Source organism: Erythrolamprus reginae, chromosome 1 (genome assembly GCF_031021105.1).
Source record: "Erythrolamprus reginae isolate rEryReg1 chromosome 1, rEryReg1.hap1, whole genome shotgun sequence".
NCBI lineage: Eukaryota > Metazoa > Chordata > Lepidosauria > Squamata > Dipsadidae > Erythrolamprus > Erythrolamprus reginae.
The window spans coordinates 68,635,000-68,651,839 of record NC_091950.1 but is presented as its reverse complement, the minus strand read 5'-3'; the positions used below and the strand labels follow the sequence as shown (position 1 = coordinate 68,651,839).

Below are 16,840 nucleotides of genomic sequence, written 5' to 3'. Positions count from 1 at the left end.
AGCTTTCTAAAGAAGCCTGTCCTGGTTCTCTTAGTGTTGGACAGTATTCCCAGTCTCACCTTGGGGGAAAAGTGGAAGAAGAGGTTATGGTTACAGTGGTACCTCAACTTACGAACTTAATTTGTTCCATGACTAGGATCTTAAGTAGAAAGAAGAAGAAGCAGGATCTTAAGTAGAAAGAAGAAGAAGTTTGTAAGAAGAAGCAATTTTCCCAATAGGAATCAATGTAAAAGCAAATAATGTGTGCGGTTAGGAAAACCACAGGGAGGTTTCCTACCAGGAGATTCCTAGAGAGGTCCTACAGACGCTTCTCCCTGCCTTTTCCGGCCCTGTTTTCTCCCAGGAGATTCCTAGAGAGGCCCCACAGAGGCTTCTCCCTGCCTTTTCCGGCCCTGTTTCCTCCCAGGAGATTCCTAGAGAGGCCCCACAGAGGCTTCTCCCTGCCTTTTCCGGCCCTGTTTCCTCCCAGGAGATTCCTAGAGAGGCCCCACAGAGGCTTCTCCCTGCCTTTTCCGGCCCTGTTTCCTTCCAGGAGATTCCTAGAGAGGCCCCACAGAGGCTTCTCCCTGCCTTTTCCGGCCCTGTTTCCTACCAGGAGATTCCTAGAGAGGTCCCACAGACGCTTCTCCCTGCCTTTTCCGGCCCTGTTTCCTACCAGGAGATTCCTAGAGAGGTCCCACAGAGGCTTCTCCCTGCCTTTTCCGGCCCTGTTTCCTCCCAGGAGATTCCTAGAGAGGCCCCACAGAGGCTTCTCCCTGCCTTTTCCGGCCCTGTTTCCTCCCAGGAGATTCCTAGAGAGGCCCCACAGAGGCTTCTCCCTGCCTTTTCCGGCCCTGTTTCCTCCCAGGAGATTCCTAGAGAGGCCCCACAGAGGCTTCTCCCTGCCTTTTCCGGCCCTGTTTCCTCCCAGGAGATTCCTAGAGAGGTCCCACAGACGCTTCTCCCTGCCTTTTCCGGCCCTGTTTCCTACCAGGAGATTCCTAGAGAGGTCCCACAGAGGCTTCTCCCTGCCTTTTCCGGCCCTGTTTCCTCCCAGGAGATTCCTAGAGAGGCCCCACAGAGGCTTCTCCCTGCCTTTTCCGGCCCTGTTTCCTCCCAGGAGATTCCTAGAGAGGCCCCACAGAGGCTTCTCCCTGCCTTTTCCGGCCCTGTTTCCTCCCAGGAGATTCCTAGAGAGGCCTCACAGAGGCTTCTCCCTGCCTTTTCCGGCCCTGTTTCCTCCCAGGAGATTCCTAGAGAGGCCCCACAGAGGCTTCTCCCTGCCTTTTCTGGTTACAGTTTCGGAAGCTTGGGTTTGTAAGTGGAAAATGGTTCTTGAGAAGAGGCAAAAAAATCTTGAACAGCTGGTTCTTATCTCAAAAAGTTCGTAAGCAGAGGCGTTCTTAGGTAGAGGTACCACTGTAGTCTGGAAGAAGCAGATGTAGACTTTTGGCGGTCAGGGCTCTGGTCTGACCAGGGGATTAAAATTCCATGGGTATCCCTCGTTAATGACCTGCACTGGGATTTGAAAGGAGGGAATATATCTATGCTTGTTCCGCTAAATCTCTTAGTGGTCTTTAATATTATTGACCAGTGTATCTTTTTGGATTGCTTGTGAAGGCTGGAGATTAGAGTCACTATATAGTGGTAAATGTGCTCCTATGTGAGCAAGCAGTTGCATTAGTGTTTGCAAAGCATGGGAAATTCCATTATGGCACAATATTCAACGCTGTTTAATAACCCTCTATTCTGTTCAATAAAAGAGTCTCAGTGGCTAAGATGCTGAGCTTGTCGATCAAAAGATCAGCAGTTCGGATCCATAGTGCCCCGTAACAGGGTGAGCTCTTATTACATGTCCCAGCTTCTGCCAACCTAGAAGTTTGAAAGCATGTAAAAAATGCAAGTTGAAAAATGGGGGCCACCTTGGTGGGAAGGCAACAGCGTTCCATATGCCTTTGGCATTTAGTTATGCTGGCCACATGACCACAGAGATGTCTTTGGATAGCGCTGGGTTTCTTTGGCTATGAAATAGAGATGAGCACCGCCTCCTAGAGTCAGGAACGACTAGCACATATGTCCTTTAACTTTTTTTTCTTGTGCTTAATAACTACGTGAAGCCACTGGGAAAATACACCAGTTTAAAGTATGTTGATCATACACAGATCATCAAAGCCATTTTAGGAATGGGGTAGAAATTTAGAGCCAGTATCTTAAAACTGTCTAATTTCAATTTGTGTTTAACAGATTTAACTATCGGTAAAAGTGCACAACAAGTTCCTTACGGGGAGCGAATAACTCTGCATCCAGAACCTCCTGAAAGGCAACTCTTTTCAAAAGGTGATTTTTCTTTGCTGTCCCAGAAATATCTCTTTGAGAAAAAAGAAATATGTTTGGTATTTAATAGCTTTCTTTTTAAGATGAACTGCATTTTTCTCTTTGTGATATAATAACTTAAATGCTTTGGAATATTTTAAATATAGTGTGCAGAATAAGTTTATATAATTATAGGTAATCCTCAATTTACAATACGATGGTACCTCTACTTACGTACTTAATTGGTTCCGTGACCAAGGTTCTTAAGTAGAAAAGTTTGTAAGAAGAAGCAATTTTTCCCATAAGAATCAATGTAAAAGCAAATAATGCGTACAATTGGGGAAACCATAGGGAGGGTGGAGGCCCTGTTTCCTCCCAGGAGATTCCTGGAGAGGCCCCACGGAGGCTTCTCCCTGCCTTTTCCTGTTGCAGTTTCAGAGGCTTGGGTTTGTAAGTGGAAAATGTTCTTGAGAAGAAGCAAAAAAATCTTGAACACCCAGTTCTTATTTAGAAGGGTTCGTAAGTAGAGGTGTTCTTAGGTAGAGGTACCACTGTAGTTTGAAGTTACAATGGCACTGAAAAATGTAAATTATGTCAATTTTTCATGCTTACGACCATTACAGCATCCCCGTGGTCAAAGTCAATGGGGAAAAGCCACTTTTACTTAACAACCGTGTTACTAAATTAACTGCAGTGATTCATTTAACAACCATGACAATAAAGATGGTAAATTGGGGCAGAATTCACTTCTCAAATGTCTCATTTGGCAGCAGAAATGTTGGGTTTAATTGTGTTTTTATGTCGAGAACTACCTTTAGTGGGTTCAACTTTCCCTGAAGTGATCCTTTTATACTTGCAATCTAGTTCAGCACAAAATTTTCTTTATTATGAGGCCTAATGAGTAGTACATGCTTGGAACAAACTTCCAGTAGACGTGGTTGGTAAATCCACAGTAATTGAATTTAAACATGGATAAACATATATCCATCCTAAGATAAAATACAAGAAATGGTATAAGAGCAGACTAGATGGACCATGAGGTCTTTTTCTGCCGTCAATCTTCTATGTTCCTAATGATTATTTTCACTTCTTTTTCCCAGAACACCCCGGCCAGCGGGATCAATACATCAAGGAGAGAGAGAGTTATTTTGAACGACAGAATAATTCCAATGCAGACCACAAGGATTTCAGGAGGGAAAGAGAACCGTACAGAGAACGGATTTCTGGAAATCATGATCGGGAACGATTTGACAAAGAACGATACCCACGAGAAGACAAGTATGGAAAACAGAAATACCTAAATAAGAAAATGTGCCTTTATAATGGTTATTGATGTGGCTTTTATATGATCGGCCTGTATAAATAAAAATCGTGTTATAAATAAGAATAAAATCCTATGCTGTTTTTAAAATAAATGAACCCAAAGTCTTTTAAATAAATAAATTCACATGAATGATTTCTCCATTTGACAGGCCATCTCCTTCAAGGAATCAGTCTTACCGTGACAAAGATCATTCTGTCTCAAGAAGGGGAGGATTCGAAAGACCGTCATATGAGCGGAAGCCCGATCGTCGTCCTTATGATCATGGGCCTTCCATGTTTGGAGGTATAATTCTAAAATCATTGAGAATTAGAATAGAAAATTAGTGAGTTAGAATGAGGCTAGAAATGTAAATTCAATTGATGTTGCTTACAAATACAATTGAAAAGGCCAATTGGAAGGAAGGGATATCCAGTACTTCCAAATGTCTGTTAAATTTCAAATTACATCATTTGCAAGAATTGCAATACAATTATTAATGGGAAGACAGCATCTAGACAGAAGTGTGATTCCTTGTGTCTGAAGTTCAGTAAATGACAATTTGCTGGAGAGAAGTCCCCTGAAGATGGGTTCGAACACGATTCTGAAAGCTTAAAAGAAAAAGGCTCTGATCCCGGTGACCAACCTGCTACATTGTCCTGGGAGACGTATATTCGCCTTCATTGGTGAAATGAAATGTGTTAAATTGTGGGGTTTCAAAATCTATTTAAATTATTTAATTTTCTAATTTAAAAATGTAATAAAATGGAACAGTATTTGGAAACGCCAACTGGTGCAGAATGCGGTGATATGGGCAGCTATCTGCCTTTGGACCTGCACACATCATACCTCTGCTCCACAAGCTGCCTGTTTGTTTTTAGGTTTGTTTGGTTTTATGCAGATGTTAAATAGAAGAGGAGAGAGAACTGAACCCTGTGTCACCCCGCAAAGGAGGGGCCTAGGGGTCAACCTCTGTCCACCTACCAACACCGACTGCGACCGACCGGAGAGATAGAACCACCACAACATGGTGCCTCCTACTCCCTACTCCCCTAGTATTGCTAAATAATAAATTAACGATTCAGCCTGTACAGGCAGAGATGGATATTGTGTGAAAGAGGCAGTGGTGAAATGCCCCGTAGCCGAATTTATATTGGTACACCACAGTAGCTGAATTTAAACATGCCTGGGATAAACATATCCATCCTAAGATAAAATACAGGAAATAGTATAAGGGCAGACTAGGTAGACCATGAGGTATTTTTCTGCCGTCAATCTTCTATGTTTCTTGACATGCAAAGTCAATGGGCCAGATTCCCTTAACAGCTTTGTCACTAACTTCACAACTGCAGTGATTCACTTAACAAAATGGAACAAAATTCAGTTAATAAATGTCTCATTTAACAACAGAAATGTAGGGGTCAAACTCAATTGCGGTCGTAAGACAAAAACAACCTTTATTTGTATGTATTTATGTCTGACTTCTTTTCCTCTTCTCTCACGTAAATTTCATTGAAAGCTGATCGGAGAAATTATGCTGAGGAGAGAATTCCTATTCCTGCTCCAACAATACCACGACCGCCACCTGCCCCAAGGGTCGAGAGAAAACCAGAATCAAAAAATGTGGATGACATATTGAAGCAGCCTGGACGGGAAAGTAGACCAGAACGGGTAAGTACTATGTCTCCAGGTTTTTAATATGCTCTAACAATTATATGTAAGGATTTCATACTTCCATTAATATTTATGAAGCAGTGCTTTCTAAAGCACTCATGGCTTCCTTCAAAAGTCTTTGCTGCCTGCCTAAGTCTATGATTATACAATTATATTGTCATAGAATTTTCTCAGCAGATGGTTCTCTATGAATTAAATTATTGAATCCTGTATACTTACTAGCTATTGGGGAAAATTACAATTAGAGCAAAAGGTTGATGTGAAGAAAGAGCCGTTTGTGCATGTGAACTCTTACATATTATTATTATTATTATTATTATTATTATTATTATTATTATTTTATTACTACTCAATTTTAGCTTATTATACTGCATTTTAACTTATTATTTATTCAAATTCCCTCTATTTTAGCCAATTTTACTGTATTTTAACCGGTCACAGTTTTATGACGACCGATGTGGTCCTTTTTCTTGCTTTGATATGGTCGATTGACTAATCAAATAAAGTTGATATTGATTGATATTATTTTATTATTATTATTATTGTTTAATTATTATTTTTTGGATTTGTATGCCGCCCCTCTCCTCAGACTCGGGGCGGCTAACAACAATGATAAAAACAGCATGTAGAAATCCAATTAATAAAACAACAAAAAAACCTTATAATAAAACCAAACATACACACAAACATACCATGCATAACTTGTAATGGCCTAGGAACTCCCCCATGCCTAGCAGCATAAATGAGTCTTGAGTAGTTTACAAAAGACAGGGAGGGTGGGGGCAGTTCTAATTGTTATTCTAGCATTATGTTGATTTCCAAAGATATATTCCTTTTCCATTCTATAGCATCTTTTCTTGTTTTAATCTGACCGAACAAGTTGTCTAAATTGTTTTCTCATTTTCTGCTTAAACTATAATTATTGCAATGTAGTATTATTGTAGTATCCAGAATGATTGAGGTTTCAATACTGGTTTCCTTCGTTATTATTTTTATCCTAAACTCTGGTGGGAGGAAGGTGTTATATCATGCCAAATCTGAAATATAGTCCACTATTGCTACAAATAATGTCACTGTGGGGTTTTTATTTTTGTGAATGTTTATGGATCTGCAGAGATCTTGAGCTTATTCAGTAACGGTTCAAAGTTACTGAACGAGCGGGACTTAACAAACATTGTTGCAATTGTTGCAGCATCCCCACAGCCATATAATTGTTATTCAGGTACTTGGCAACTAGTTCACAATTGATATGGTCACACATCCCATGGTCCAGTGATGGGCCGCTACCGGAACAGTCAGGTGCTGTTTTTGAGGTGCGCACGGAGCTGCACGTTCCCGACACGAACTCCCGCACAAGATTTGGCTTCTGCGCAGCAAGGGAATTTTTTTATGAAGATGCTTCTGTGCAAAAATATCGGCAAAAATCACCAAAATCTCGCTCGCGAATGTGTCCTCAGGGAAGATTTCACTTGCGCATGCGCAGAAGCCAAATCTCGCACCAAAGACGGCAGTCCCTCACTGCCATCACCATTTGCAACTTTCACATCCATCTTTCAACAAGCAAAGTCAATGTGGATGCTGGCAAATGGTTGCAAATGACCATTATGTGACTGTATGACACTAACTACACAAGATCCACTTGATGCTGGTAACTAGGAGTAGTTATGTGGCACCACACTTTATGATGGTGTTGCCTATTGACAAAGTTCCTCGTCCCACTTTCCATAGTTAAGTGAGGTCCAGCTGCATCTTGCCAGTCTGGTGTTATTAAAAAGAATTACTTGGTCTACTGAATTCAGCTTAATAGCCCCGCAATATTTAAAGTGTGTGGTTTTTCTTTTAGATTGTCATAATCATGCGAGGATTGCCAGGCAGTGGAAAGACTCATGTTGCTAAGCTCATCAGGGTAAGTGGATAATTGTTTTCTTTGTCTTCAGTCTGTACTGAAGAATAGAATTGAATTGCATGTTGTTCCAGTCACTTGTTTTATTACTTCTCCCAGTTCCAGGTTTTTTTATTTATCCACCCACAGGACAAAGAAAAGTTTTTTTATGGGCATTCTGGATTTTGCACCATACACATTATTTAAAATTACTCTGTGTAACTTTTCTTGTCCTAGCATAAATAAGAATCAGGTTAATTGAATTGAATATATGAAAATAAAATGCTTTCTTAGAAATTGTATGAAAATTTAGCTTTGATGGTTTTGGGATGTTTCTTTATTTTTTCTTCTTAGGATAAAGAAGTTGAATGTGGAGGAGCTGCACCCAGAGTGCTAAGCCTGGATGACTATTTTATCACTGAAATAGAAAAAGAAGAGAGGGATCCAGACACAAAGAAAAGAGTAAAAAAGAAGGTATTCTTAATGTATATTCCAATTGTTAATTAAATTATTGTAACTAATATCATACAAAAATGAAAACTGGCAGGCAACACCCAAGAAACTGTCCTAATCCACACTCTATTTTAGAAAAAAATAGATTATGATCTGGGAATGCAGAGTTGACAACTTTTTCAATTGAACAAATATTTGATTTTGTGTCATTAAATTGAAGTTGTTTTTTTATAATATTTTTTTATTGAATTTTTTTTAAAAGACAAACAAGGACATACAACAATAAACATTTAAGGAGCTACCATTGCTCCTCTTGTCGTAGAAGTCTAACTAATACAAAAATATAAAAAAACCTAACTATGATCAGATCAAAGCAGAAATGTCATGCATGTGAGTTACATTCTTGTTAATTTTAACTCTATATTTTCAATATTAAACTTATTAATTAAACTTTTTTTTAATATTTTAAAATATTCTATGCTTATACAAACAGAAAAAACAAGGGAAGAAAGTTATTAGTAATACTATTCTATATTGTGGTTAATTATTAGTACCATTTTTAAAATTCCACCAATCATATACTTTATCCCATATTTTATAATATTCTGTTTCAGTTTGATTGTTTAAACGTTTAGTCATCATATCTAATTCTGCACATTCTATAATTTTTTTAAATACTTCAGTATCTTTTGGTATTGTATTTTCTTTCCATTTCTGTGCAAATACTTTTCGTGCCGCAACCAATATATGTATTATTAGATAATAAATTTCTTTTTTATACTTTGTATTTGAGATACCCAATAAAAACAATTCAGGAGATTTTTTTAATCTTCTCCTTTGTTATTTCATTTATCCAATTCTCTACTTTGTTCCAAAATATTCTTGTCTCAGGACATGTCCACCACGCATGATAATATGTACCAATTTCTTTTTTACATTTCCAACAAATAGGTGATACAGACGGAAACATTTTAGAAATTCTATACGGTGGAAGATGCCATCTATAAAACATCTTAATTTGATTTTCTTTAAAGGAAATCGATTTTGTTATTTTCCAATTATACATCCATACTTTTTCCCATGTATCTAAATCTATCTCTTTGCCTAAATTTTTGCACCAACTGATCATATTGTCTTTCAATATCCAACCTATCGTTCTATAATTTAATAGGTATTTATACACATTTCCAATTATTTTTGAATAATTTTGAAATAATAATTTACTCAGTACGTTATTTTCTTTTTTAAAGATATAGGTCATTACATCTGTTTGATATCTCGAACTAATCTGTATATATTGCCACCAATCCAAGTCAATACCTAAGTCATATAATTCTTGTTTTGTTCTTAATTTAAATTTATCATCTAACAAATCCCTATATTTCCAATTCTTAGCTTTTTCTTTAAGATTCGGGTGTATAATAGCTTCAATGGGTGATACCCATTCTGGCATTACTAAAAAATGATTTTTCTTTATTTCGTTCTATACTTCTATCAATGCTTTCCTAATAATATTATTTTTAAAGTATGAATGTGTTTTTAATTTATCATACCATATAAATGCATGCCAACCAACCATCAAATCGTGCCCTTCTAGGTTAAGCATCCTTTGGTTTTCTAAGGTCAACCATTCTTTTATCCATGTCAAAGCGGTGGCATGGTAATATAGTTTCCAATTTGGGAGACCTAGGCCTCCTCTTTCCTTACGGTCTTCCTAATAATTTTGTTTTATTCTTGCTTTTTTACCTTGCCAAATAATTTTTTTTATTACCTTATTTAATTCAGCAAAAAATTTGGGTCCTGGGTTTATTGGAATAACTTGAAAGAGAAACAAAATTTTAGGAAGGATGTTCATTTTAATTGTAGAGATTCTTCCTACTAATGATAGTTGTAAATTGCTCCATATTTCTAAATCTTTTTTAACTTGGCTTAACAATTTTAAATAGTTATCGTTTTTCAATGATACAGCCTTGGAGGTCATCCATATCCCTAAATACTTCACTTTTTTTGTAATTTTCATGTTAGATAAATCTCCTAAATTTTTTCTTTGTGTTTCAGTCATATTTTTTGTTAATATCTGCGTCTTTTCTTTATTTATTTTCAATCCAGCAACTTTCCCATATTCTTCAATCGAATTTATTAAATTTAACATAGATTCTGTTGGGTCCTCCAAAACAAACACCACATCATCTGCGAATGCTTGTGTTTTATAAATTTCTTTTTTAATCTTCAATCCTTTTATTTCCCTATCTGCTCTTATTTTTATCAACAGTACCTCTAATGTTAAAATAAATAATAGTGGTGATATTGGGCAACCTTGTCTTACTCCTCGTTGTATATCTACTTTTTTAGTCTGTTCACCATTTATTATAATTTTAGCTGTTCAGAGTATATAGCATCTATTACGTTAAAAAACTTTGTTCCTACCTCCATCTTGTTTAGTTGTATTTTCATAAAGTTCCAGTCTACATTGTCAAACGCCTTTTTCGCATCTAAAAATATAAGCGCCATTTGCTTTTCTGGGTGTTGCTCATAATATTCTAATGTATTTACTATTATTCTTAAGTTATTTTTAATTTGTCTTCCTGGTAGAAAACCATTTTGATCACTGTGTATCATATTATTTATAATACTTTTAAGTCTATTTGCAAATATTGATATAAAAATTTTATAATCTACATTTAATAGTGAAATAGGTCTATAATTTTCATTTTTTTCTTTTTCCGTATCGGCTTTATGAATTAAAGTTATTAAAGTTTCTGACCATGTTTTTGGCAATTTACCTTCTGCCAATATTTGATTATATATTTCAAGCATGTTTGAAAAAAATGTTTCTATCTCCAATTTATAAAATTCTGCTGGTATTGCATCTATGCCAGTTGCTTTATTATTTTTTTGATTCTTTATAGATTGTTTTAATTCCGTGTCGGTAATAGGTTTATTCAATCTTTGCTGTTGTGCCTCAGTTAATACTGGTAATTCTATTTTTCCCAAATATTTGGAAATTGAATCCTCACTTATTTCTTATTTCTTATATAATTGTTTATAAAATTCCAATGCTATTTCCTTTTTGTCTTCTATTCTGTGTTTCATTATACCCTTTGAATCTATCAACTTTTTTATAATTCTATTTTCTCTCTCTTTTCTTAATTTATATGCCAACCATCTTCCAGGTTTATTTGCATGTTCAAAATATTCTTGTTTTGTTCTTTTTATTTTTTCTACAATTGATTCTTGTTCTATTAATCTCAATCTATGTCTTATTAATTCTCTCTGATTTTTTAACTTGTCATCCTTGTCCTCTTTTTGCATTAACATTTCTAAACTTTTAAGTTCTTCTAATAATTTTTCATGACATTTTTTCCTTTCTTTTCCTTTAACTCCCATTTCTAATTGTCAACAGTATTGATTCTTTACTTTTGGCAAAGTATTAGAGCAAGTGATAATGTTTTCTGAGATTAGTGGACAATTATTTTTAATCTTTTTAAGTTTGACTGTCAGAATGGACTTGAAATACTAAGAAATTTGCTGGGGGAAGTAAGAATAGAACAAGCCTATTAACGTTCCTTGACTTGCCAGCATCTTTCCGTACTGAGAACCATAGTAGCCTTCTAAATAAACTTGTATGGAAATTAGTGTGAATTATGCCCCACTACTTCCACACATATCATTGTTATTGATCTCCTACCGAGCATTTGTGCCATAGGCTTGTTAAGAGACTATCTTATTCTGTGATGGTCAGGAATCTGTATAAAACTGCTCTATGGGTTTATCCACATTCATAATTGAATGCTAATAACATGCACTACTTCATTCCTTTTCATTTCATTTTCATAAATTATATCATCCTAATGCATGGTATCGCATAGGACAGCAATAAATAGATTTAAGTTCTTCAAGGGAAAAAAAGCTTGTTCTTTGCCTAACATTCCCCTCATTTTTTGGACCAGGTTTTGGAGTATGAATATGAAGCTGATATGGAAGAAGTCTATCGTGCCAGTTTGTTTAAAACTTTCAAGAAGACTTTGGATGACGGGTTTTTTCCCTTCATCATAGTTGATGCCATCAATGATAGAGTACGGCATTTTGACCAATTCTGGAGCGCCGCAAAAACAAAAGGATTTGAAGTAAGCATCCCTTGATAATTTCTGTGATTATTAACATTTGTAAAACAAACTTCCAGTGATTTGGAATCATAAGCATTAATATTTTCTAAGATAGGCAAGTATAGGTTTAGGTCATTGTAAGAGCACATCGAAGATCCAGTAAACGTTGACAAAGAAACAGAACTTAGTGATAGTATTTGTGTTTTGTGTGTAGAAGGATCTGGGTTCATTCCTGTATATCTCTTGGATAAATTTTCTTTTTTTTGAATATTTTTTTTGAATTTTTTAAAAAGACAAACAAAGACATACAACACTAAACATTTAAGGAGCTACCATTGCTCCGCTTGTTGTAGAAGTCTATCTAGTACAGAAATATAAAAAATCCTAACTCTAATCAGATCTAAGCAGAAATACCACACATGTAAGTTACATTCTTGTTAAATTCAACTCTATATTTTTAATATTAAACTTATTAATTAAATTTCTTTATGTTTTAAAATATTCTATAGTTATACAAAAAGAGAAGAAAAAGAGGGGGGCGGAAGTTTATTAGTAATACTATTTAGCATTTCATTCTGTATTATAATTAATTATTAGTACCATTTTTAAAATTCCACCAATCATATACTTTGTCCCATATCTTATAATATTCTGTTTCAGTTTGATTATTTAAACGTTTAGTCATCATATCTAGTTCTGCACATTCTATAATTTTTTTAAATACTTCAGTATCTTTTGGTATTGTTCTTTCTTTCCATTTCTGTGCAAATACAATTCGGGCCGCAGCCAATATATGTATTATTAAATAATACGTTTCTTTTTTATAAATTTATTTATGAAACCTTGACATACTTTTGCCAATCTCTGCACTCCAATTCTTTGGGTGAAAATCTACGCTTTGCCTTTGATCACAATTCAAACAGCAGCATAGCACGTAAGATAAAAGTTATATTTTTGCCACAAACACACACACATACACACACGGAGAGCATATACTGTATATGGGGGTAGGGTTGAAGAAGACATGCTAAGATGTTATTCATTTGTGGAAACAGGTAGCTCTGTGGTCCCAGTCTGGAATATTCATAGGATTTTCTAACAGATTCTGTCAGCCGCTACAACTTCTACTTCCCTTGGCTGGATGTCACAGTGGCATTGGAGGGGGTTTCCTACCAACTTTGTAGTGCAACTGGCAAGGTGTACAATGGTCATCCATTCTGATAACATGTCCCAGCCATCTCATCTGGGTTCTGATTATCATGGACTTAATGTGGGTGGATTCTGTGTGTTCCAGTACCTTCAGGTTGGATACATATTTCCCAAGATGGAGCAGAGAAATTTCTCCAATTTAATGTGTCTCGCTTTTGAGTCCAGGACTCCTATCCATATAAGAGGGGAAGGTAACCCGTAGACTTCAGCTTGGTGGATGTGCATTGAGCACTCTAGTGTGCATATGTTTTCAGACACATTCCTTCTTTTTCGTGTATCTTAGGTTTACTTAGCTGAAATAACTGCAGATAATCAGACTTGTTGCAAGAGAAATGTCCATGGACGCAAGCTTAAAGAAATCAATAAGGTAACTTTGTAAATCGATTTCCCCAACATTACAGTGCTGAAAATTTTGTATGCAAGTAGTCCTTGACTTACAACAGCCATTGAATGACTGTTCAAGGTTACAATGGCACTGAAAAAAAGTGACTTACGACCATTTTTCCCTCTTACGACTACTGCAGCATCCCTTTGATCACACAATCAGAATTGGAATGCTTTGCAACTGGTTCATATTTATGATGGTTGCAATGTCCTGGGATCAGGTGATCAACTTTTGCGACCTTCTGACAAGCAAAATCAATGGGAAGCCAGATTCACTTAACGGTCATGTTACTAACATAACAACTGTAGTGATTCACTTAACAACTGTGGCAAGAAAGGTCGTAAAATGGGGCAAAATTCATTTAACAAATATTTCACTTAGCAACATCAATTTTGGAATAAATTGTTATATATATATATATATATATATATATATATATATATATATATATATATATATATATATATATATATTTCTCCACACATTTCATATATATTGCTCAAAAAATAAAGGGAACACTCAAATAACATATCCTATATCTGAATGAATTAAATATTCTTATTGAATACTTTGTTCTGTACAAAGTTGAATGTGCACAACATAATTGATTGTCAATCAGCGTTGCTTCCTAAGTGGACAGTTTGATTTCACAGAATTTTGATTTACTTGGATTTGTATTGTGTTGTTTAAGTGTTCGCTTTATTTTTTTGAGCAGTATATATATCAATGCATGTACCTTAGAATATATCAATTATATACACAATTATACATTTTTATCAATCATTCTTAAATCAATATCCTCTTTTGCATCTATATTATATTTCTGTTCATCAGTCTGTTATTCTTTTTTTCTTTACACTCCTTTCCCTCTTTCTCCATCTCTTCCCTCTAACTTTTTACTCTCTCTCTCCCTCTCCCCTTCCTCCTTCCCTCCACTCCTTTTCTTCTCCCTTCATTTTCAGATGGCTGATCATTGGGACACAGCACCCCGTCACATGATACGTTTAGACATTCGCTCCTTGTTACAAGATGCTGCTATTGAAGAGGTGAGATTTGCAAAAACACTAACTTATGCAGATTTGTAAAAAAAACCTATTAATTATACTTAGAAAGGTAAAAATTGTATTTTAATATGCAGTGATTATAGATTGAGTTATTATTTAATAAGATAAGCTTCTCAAATTAGAGGTTTTGAAGGAACATAATTCCTATGAGTTAATAGACTTCATTCTGATGTGCGTATACCTGCAGGATATACTATCCAAAAATGAATTTTCTGAATAAACATCATAAAGTACAAATCAGTTCAATGCTAAATCTACGCAATGTATCTAAATTTTTATCTTTGGCAAAGTCTTTATAAGCGTATTGCTATACCAAAGCATAAGAATGGCCATTAATCAGTGGTATCTACAGCGATCCCTCGATTTTCGCGATCTCGATCTTCGCGAAACGCTATATCGCGATTTTTCCCACCCGATGACGTCACTCTCTTCCTTCCTTTCTCATCTTTCTTTCTCTCTTTCTCTATCTTGCTTCTTCCTCTCTCACACTCTCTTCCTCCCTCTCTCATCTCTTTCTTTCCTTCTCTCTCTTTCTCTATCTCTCCCCCTCTTGCGGGCGGGCGGCGGGCGAGCGGGGGCATCAGCGAGGAGCCGGGGTTTCCCCTTTGCGTGGGCGGCGGGGAAACCCCGATCTTCGTCTGCTCGCTGCTGCTGCCGCCGAGCAGATCAGCTGCTGGGCGGCCGCAGCAGCAGCGAGCAGACGAAGACCGGGGTTTTTCCCGCCGCCCACGCAAAGGGGAAAGCCCCATTCGGCTCCTCGCTGCTGCCGCCAAGCAGATCAGCTGCTGGGCGGCCGCAGCAGTAGCGAGCAGACCGAAGATCGGGGTTTCCCTGCCGCCCACGCAAACTCCACCATCTGCGCATGCGCGGCCATGGAAAAAAGGGTGCGCATGCGCATATGGTGTTTTTACTTCCGCAACCCTACATCGTGAAAAATCGATTATCGCGAGGGGTCTTGGAACGGAACCCTCGCGATAATCAAGGGATCACTGTATTCACCAACAGAATGTGATTTATATGTTCACAGTGTGCATATCTTTTGTGGAGGTAACCTTGGTGTCTGAGCAAAAGTCTGATTGCAGTAAACTCATATATAACCTAACAATTCTCTTCATGTTGAGCCTCTTTTTTTAAAAACGTGTAAAATGTGAAAGTATAATAAGATTTTAAATATGGAATAGCTCTGTAGAAAATAAAAAAGTTACCTGTGAAATATTCATTCATTTATTTATTTGTTTGTTTGTTTATTTTGTGTAGTACATATTGGTAGTACAGTATACAAAGATATAACAGTTTTATATACATGATACTAGTAAGAGAGAAGCATTAGGACAAAGACGGAAGGCATGCTGGTGCACTTATGCATGCCCTTGTTAAATATGTAACTGTTTAAGTAAATTCTCAGAAAGGTTTTGTTATTTTAAATTTCAATTCAATTCAATTCAATTTATTACATTTGTATGCCGCCCCTCTCTGAAGACTCGTGGCGGCTCACAACAACAATAAAAACAGTATAACAATGGAACAAATCTAATAATAAAATTACATTAAAAAACCCCAACAATTTAAAAACCATACAACACATACATACCAAACATAAAATATAAGAAAGCCTGGGGGAGATGTCTTAATTCCCCCATGCCTGGCGATATAGGTGGGTCTTGAGTAACTTGCGAAAGACAAGGAGGGTGGGGGCCGTTCTAATCTCCGGGGGGAGTTGATTCCTGAGGGCCGGGGCCGCCACAGAGAAGGCTCTTCCCCGGGGCCCGCCAAACGACATCGTTTGGTCGACGGGACCTGGAGAAGGCCAACTCTGTGGGACGTTATCGGCCGCTGGGATTCGTGCAGTAGAAGGCGGTTCTGGAGGTATTCTGATCCAATGCCATGAAGGGCTTTAAAGGTCATTACCAACACTTTGAATTGTGACCGGAAACCGATCGGCAGCCAGTGCAGGCCACGGAGTGTTGTAGAAATGTGGGCGAATCTAGGAAGCCCCACGATGGCTCTCGCAGCCGCATTCTGCACGATCTGAAGTTTATTTATTTATAGTTTATTTGATTCTTTCATAAGTAGCTAAGGCCAAAATAGATTTCCAGTGATACAATCCTGCTGTTATATATTGACAGGTGGAGATGGAAGACTTTGATGCAAATATTGAAGACCAAAAAGACGACAACAAAAAAGATGCAGAAGAAGAAGAGAGTGAACTGGTAGGAAATGCCCCTGCAACAAATCTTGACAAATGCCCCTGCAACAATTCAAAACAAATGACAGGTTTTATATTTGCTAGAAGTCAGTCTTCTTTCTCACCATCACATTCCCAATCACTGCTCTAATTCTGTCATTTTAAGAGCACTGAATTGAATATATAAATTAATATTTAAGAATTCCTTAGGAAAATTTAAGTCTTGAGTACTAGGGATAAACATTCTTTTTTCTATTAATAGACGTTACAAACTTATACAAACTATAAGT

At 36.8% G+C, this 16,840-nt stretch overlaps 1 protein-coding gene across 5 annotated transcripts in view; it reads left to right on the top strand.

The window, feature by feature from the left end:
• The window catches only part of YLPM1 (YLP motif containing 1), a 71,958-nt gene that overhangs the window by 34,671 nt on the left and 20,447 nt on the right, over nt 1–16,840 (top strand). For all 5 annotated transcript variants that reach the window (XR_011559416.1, XR_011559415.1, XM_070754801.1 and 2 more), the window contains exons 8-17: nt 2,224–2,316; nt 3,393–3,570; nt 3,765–3,898; nt 5,112–5,263; nt 7,110–7,172; nt 7,503–7,622; nt 11,552–11,728; nt 13,200–13,283; nt 14,264–14,347; nt 16,492–16,575. Coding sequence is in view for 3 of the 5 variants with exons in the window: in XM_070754801.1 (XP_070610902.1) it covers nt 2,224–2,316; nt 3,393–3,570; nt 3,765–3,898; nt 5,112–5,263; nt 7,110–7,172; nt 7,503–7,622; nt 11,552–11,728; nt 13,200–13,283; nt 14,264–14,347; nt 16,492–16,575 (1,169 nt within the window). In the remaining 2 variants the exon portion in view is untranslated. The remainder of the gene's footprint in view (nt 1–2,223; nt 2,317–3,392; nt 3,571–3,764; nt 3,899–5,111; nt 5,264–7,109; nt 7,173–7,502; nt 7,623–11,551; nt 11,729–13,199; nt 13,284–14,263; nt 14,348–16,491; nt 16,576–16,840) is intronic.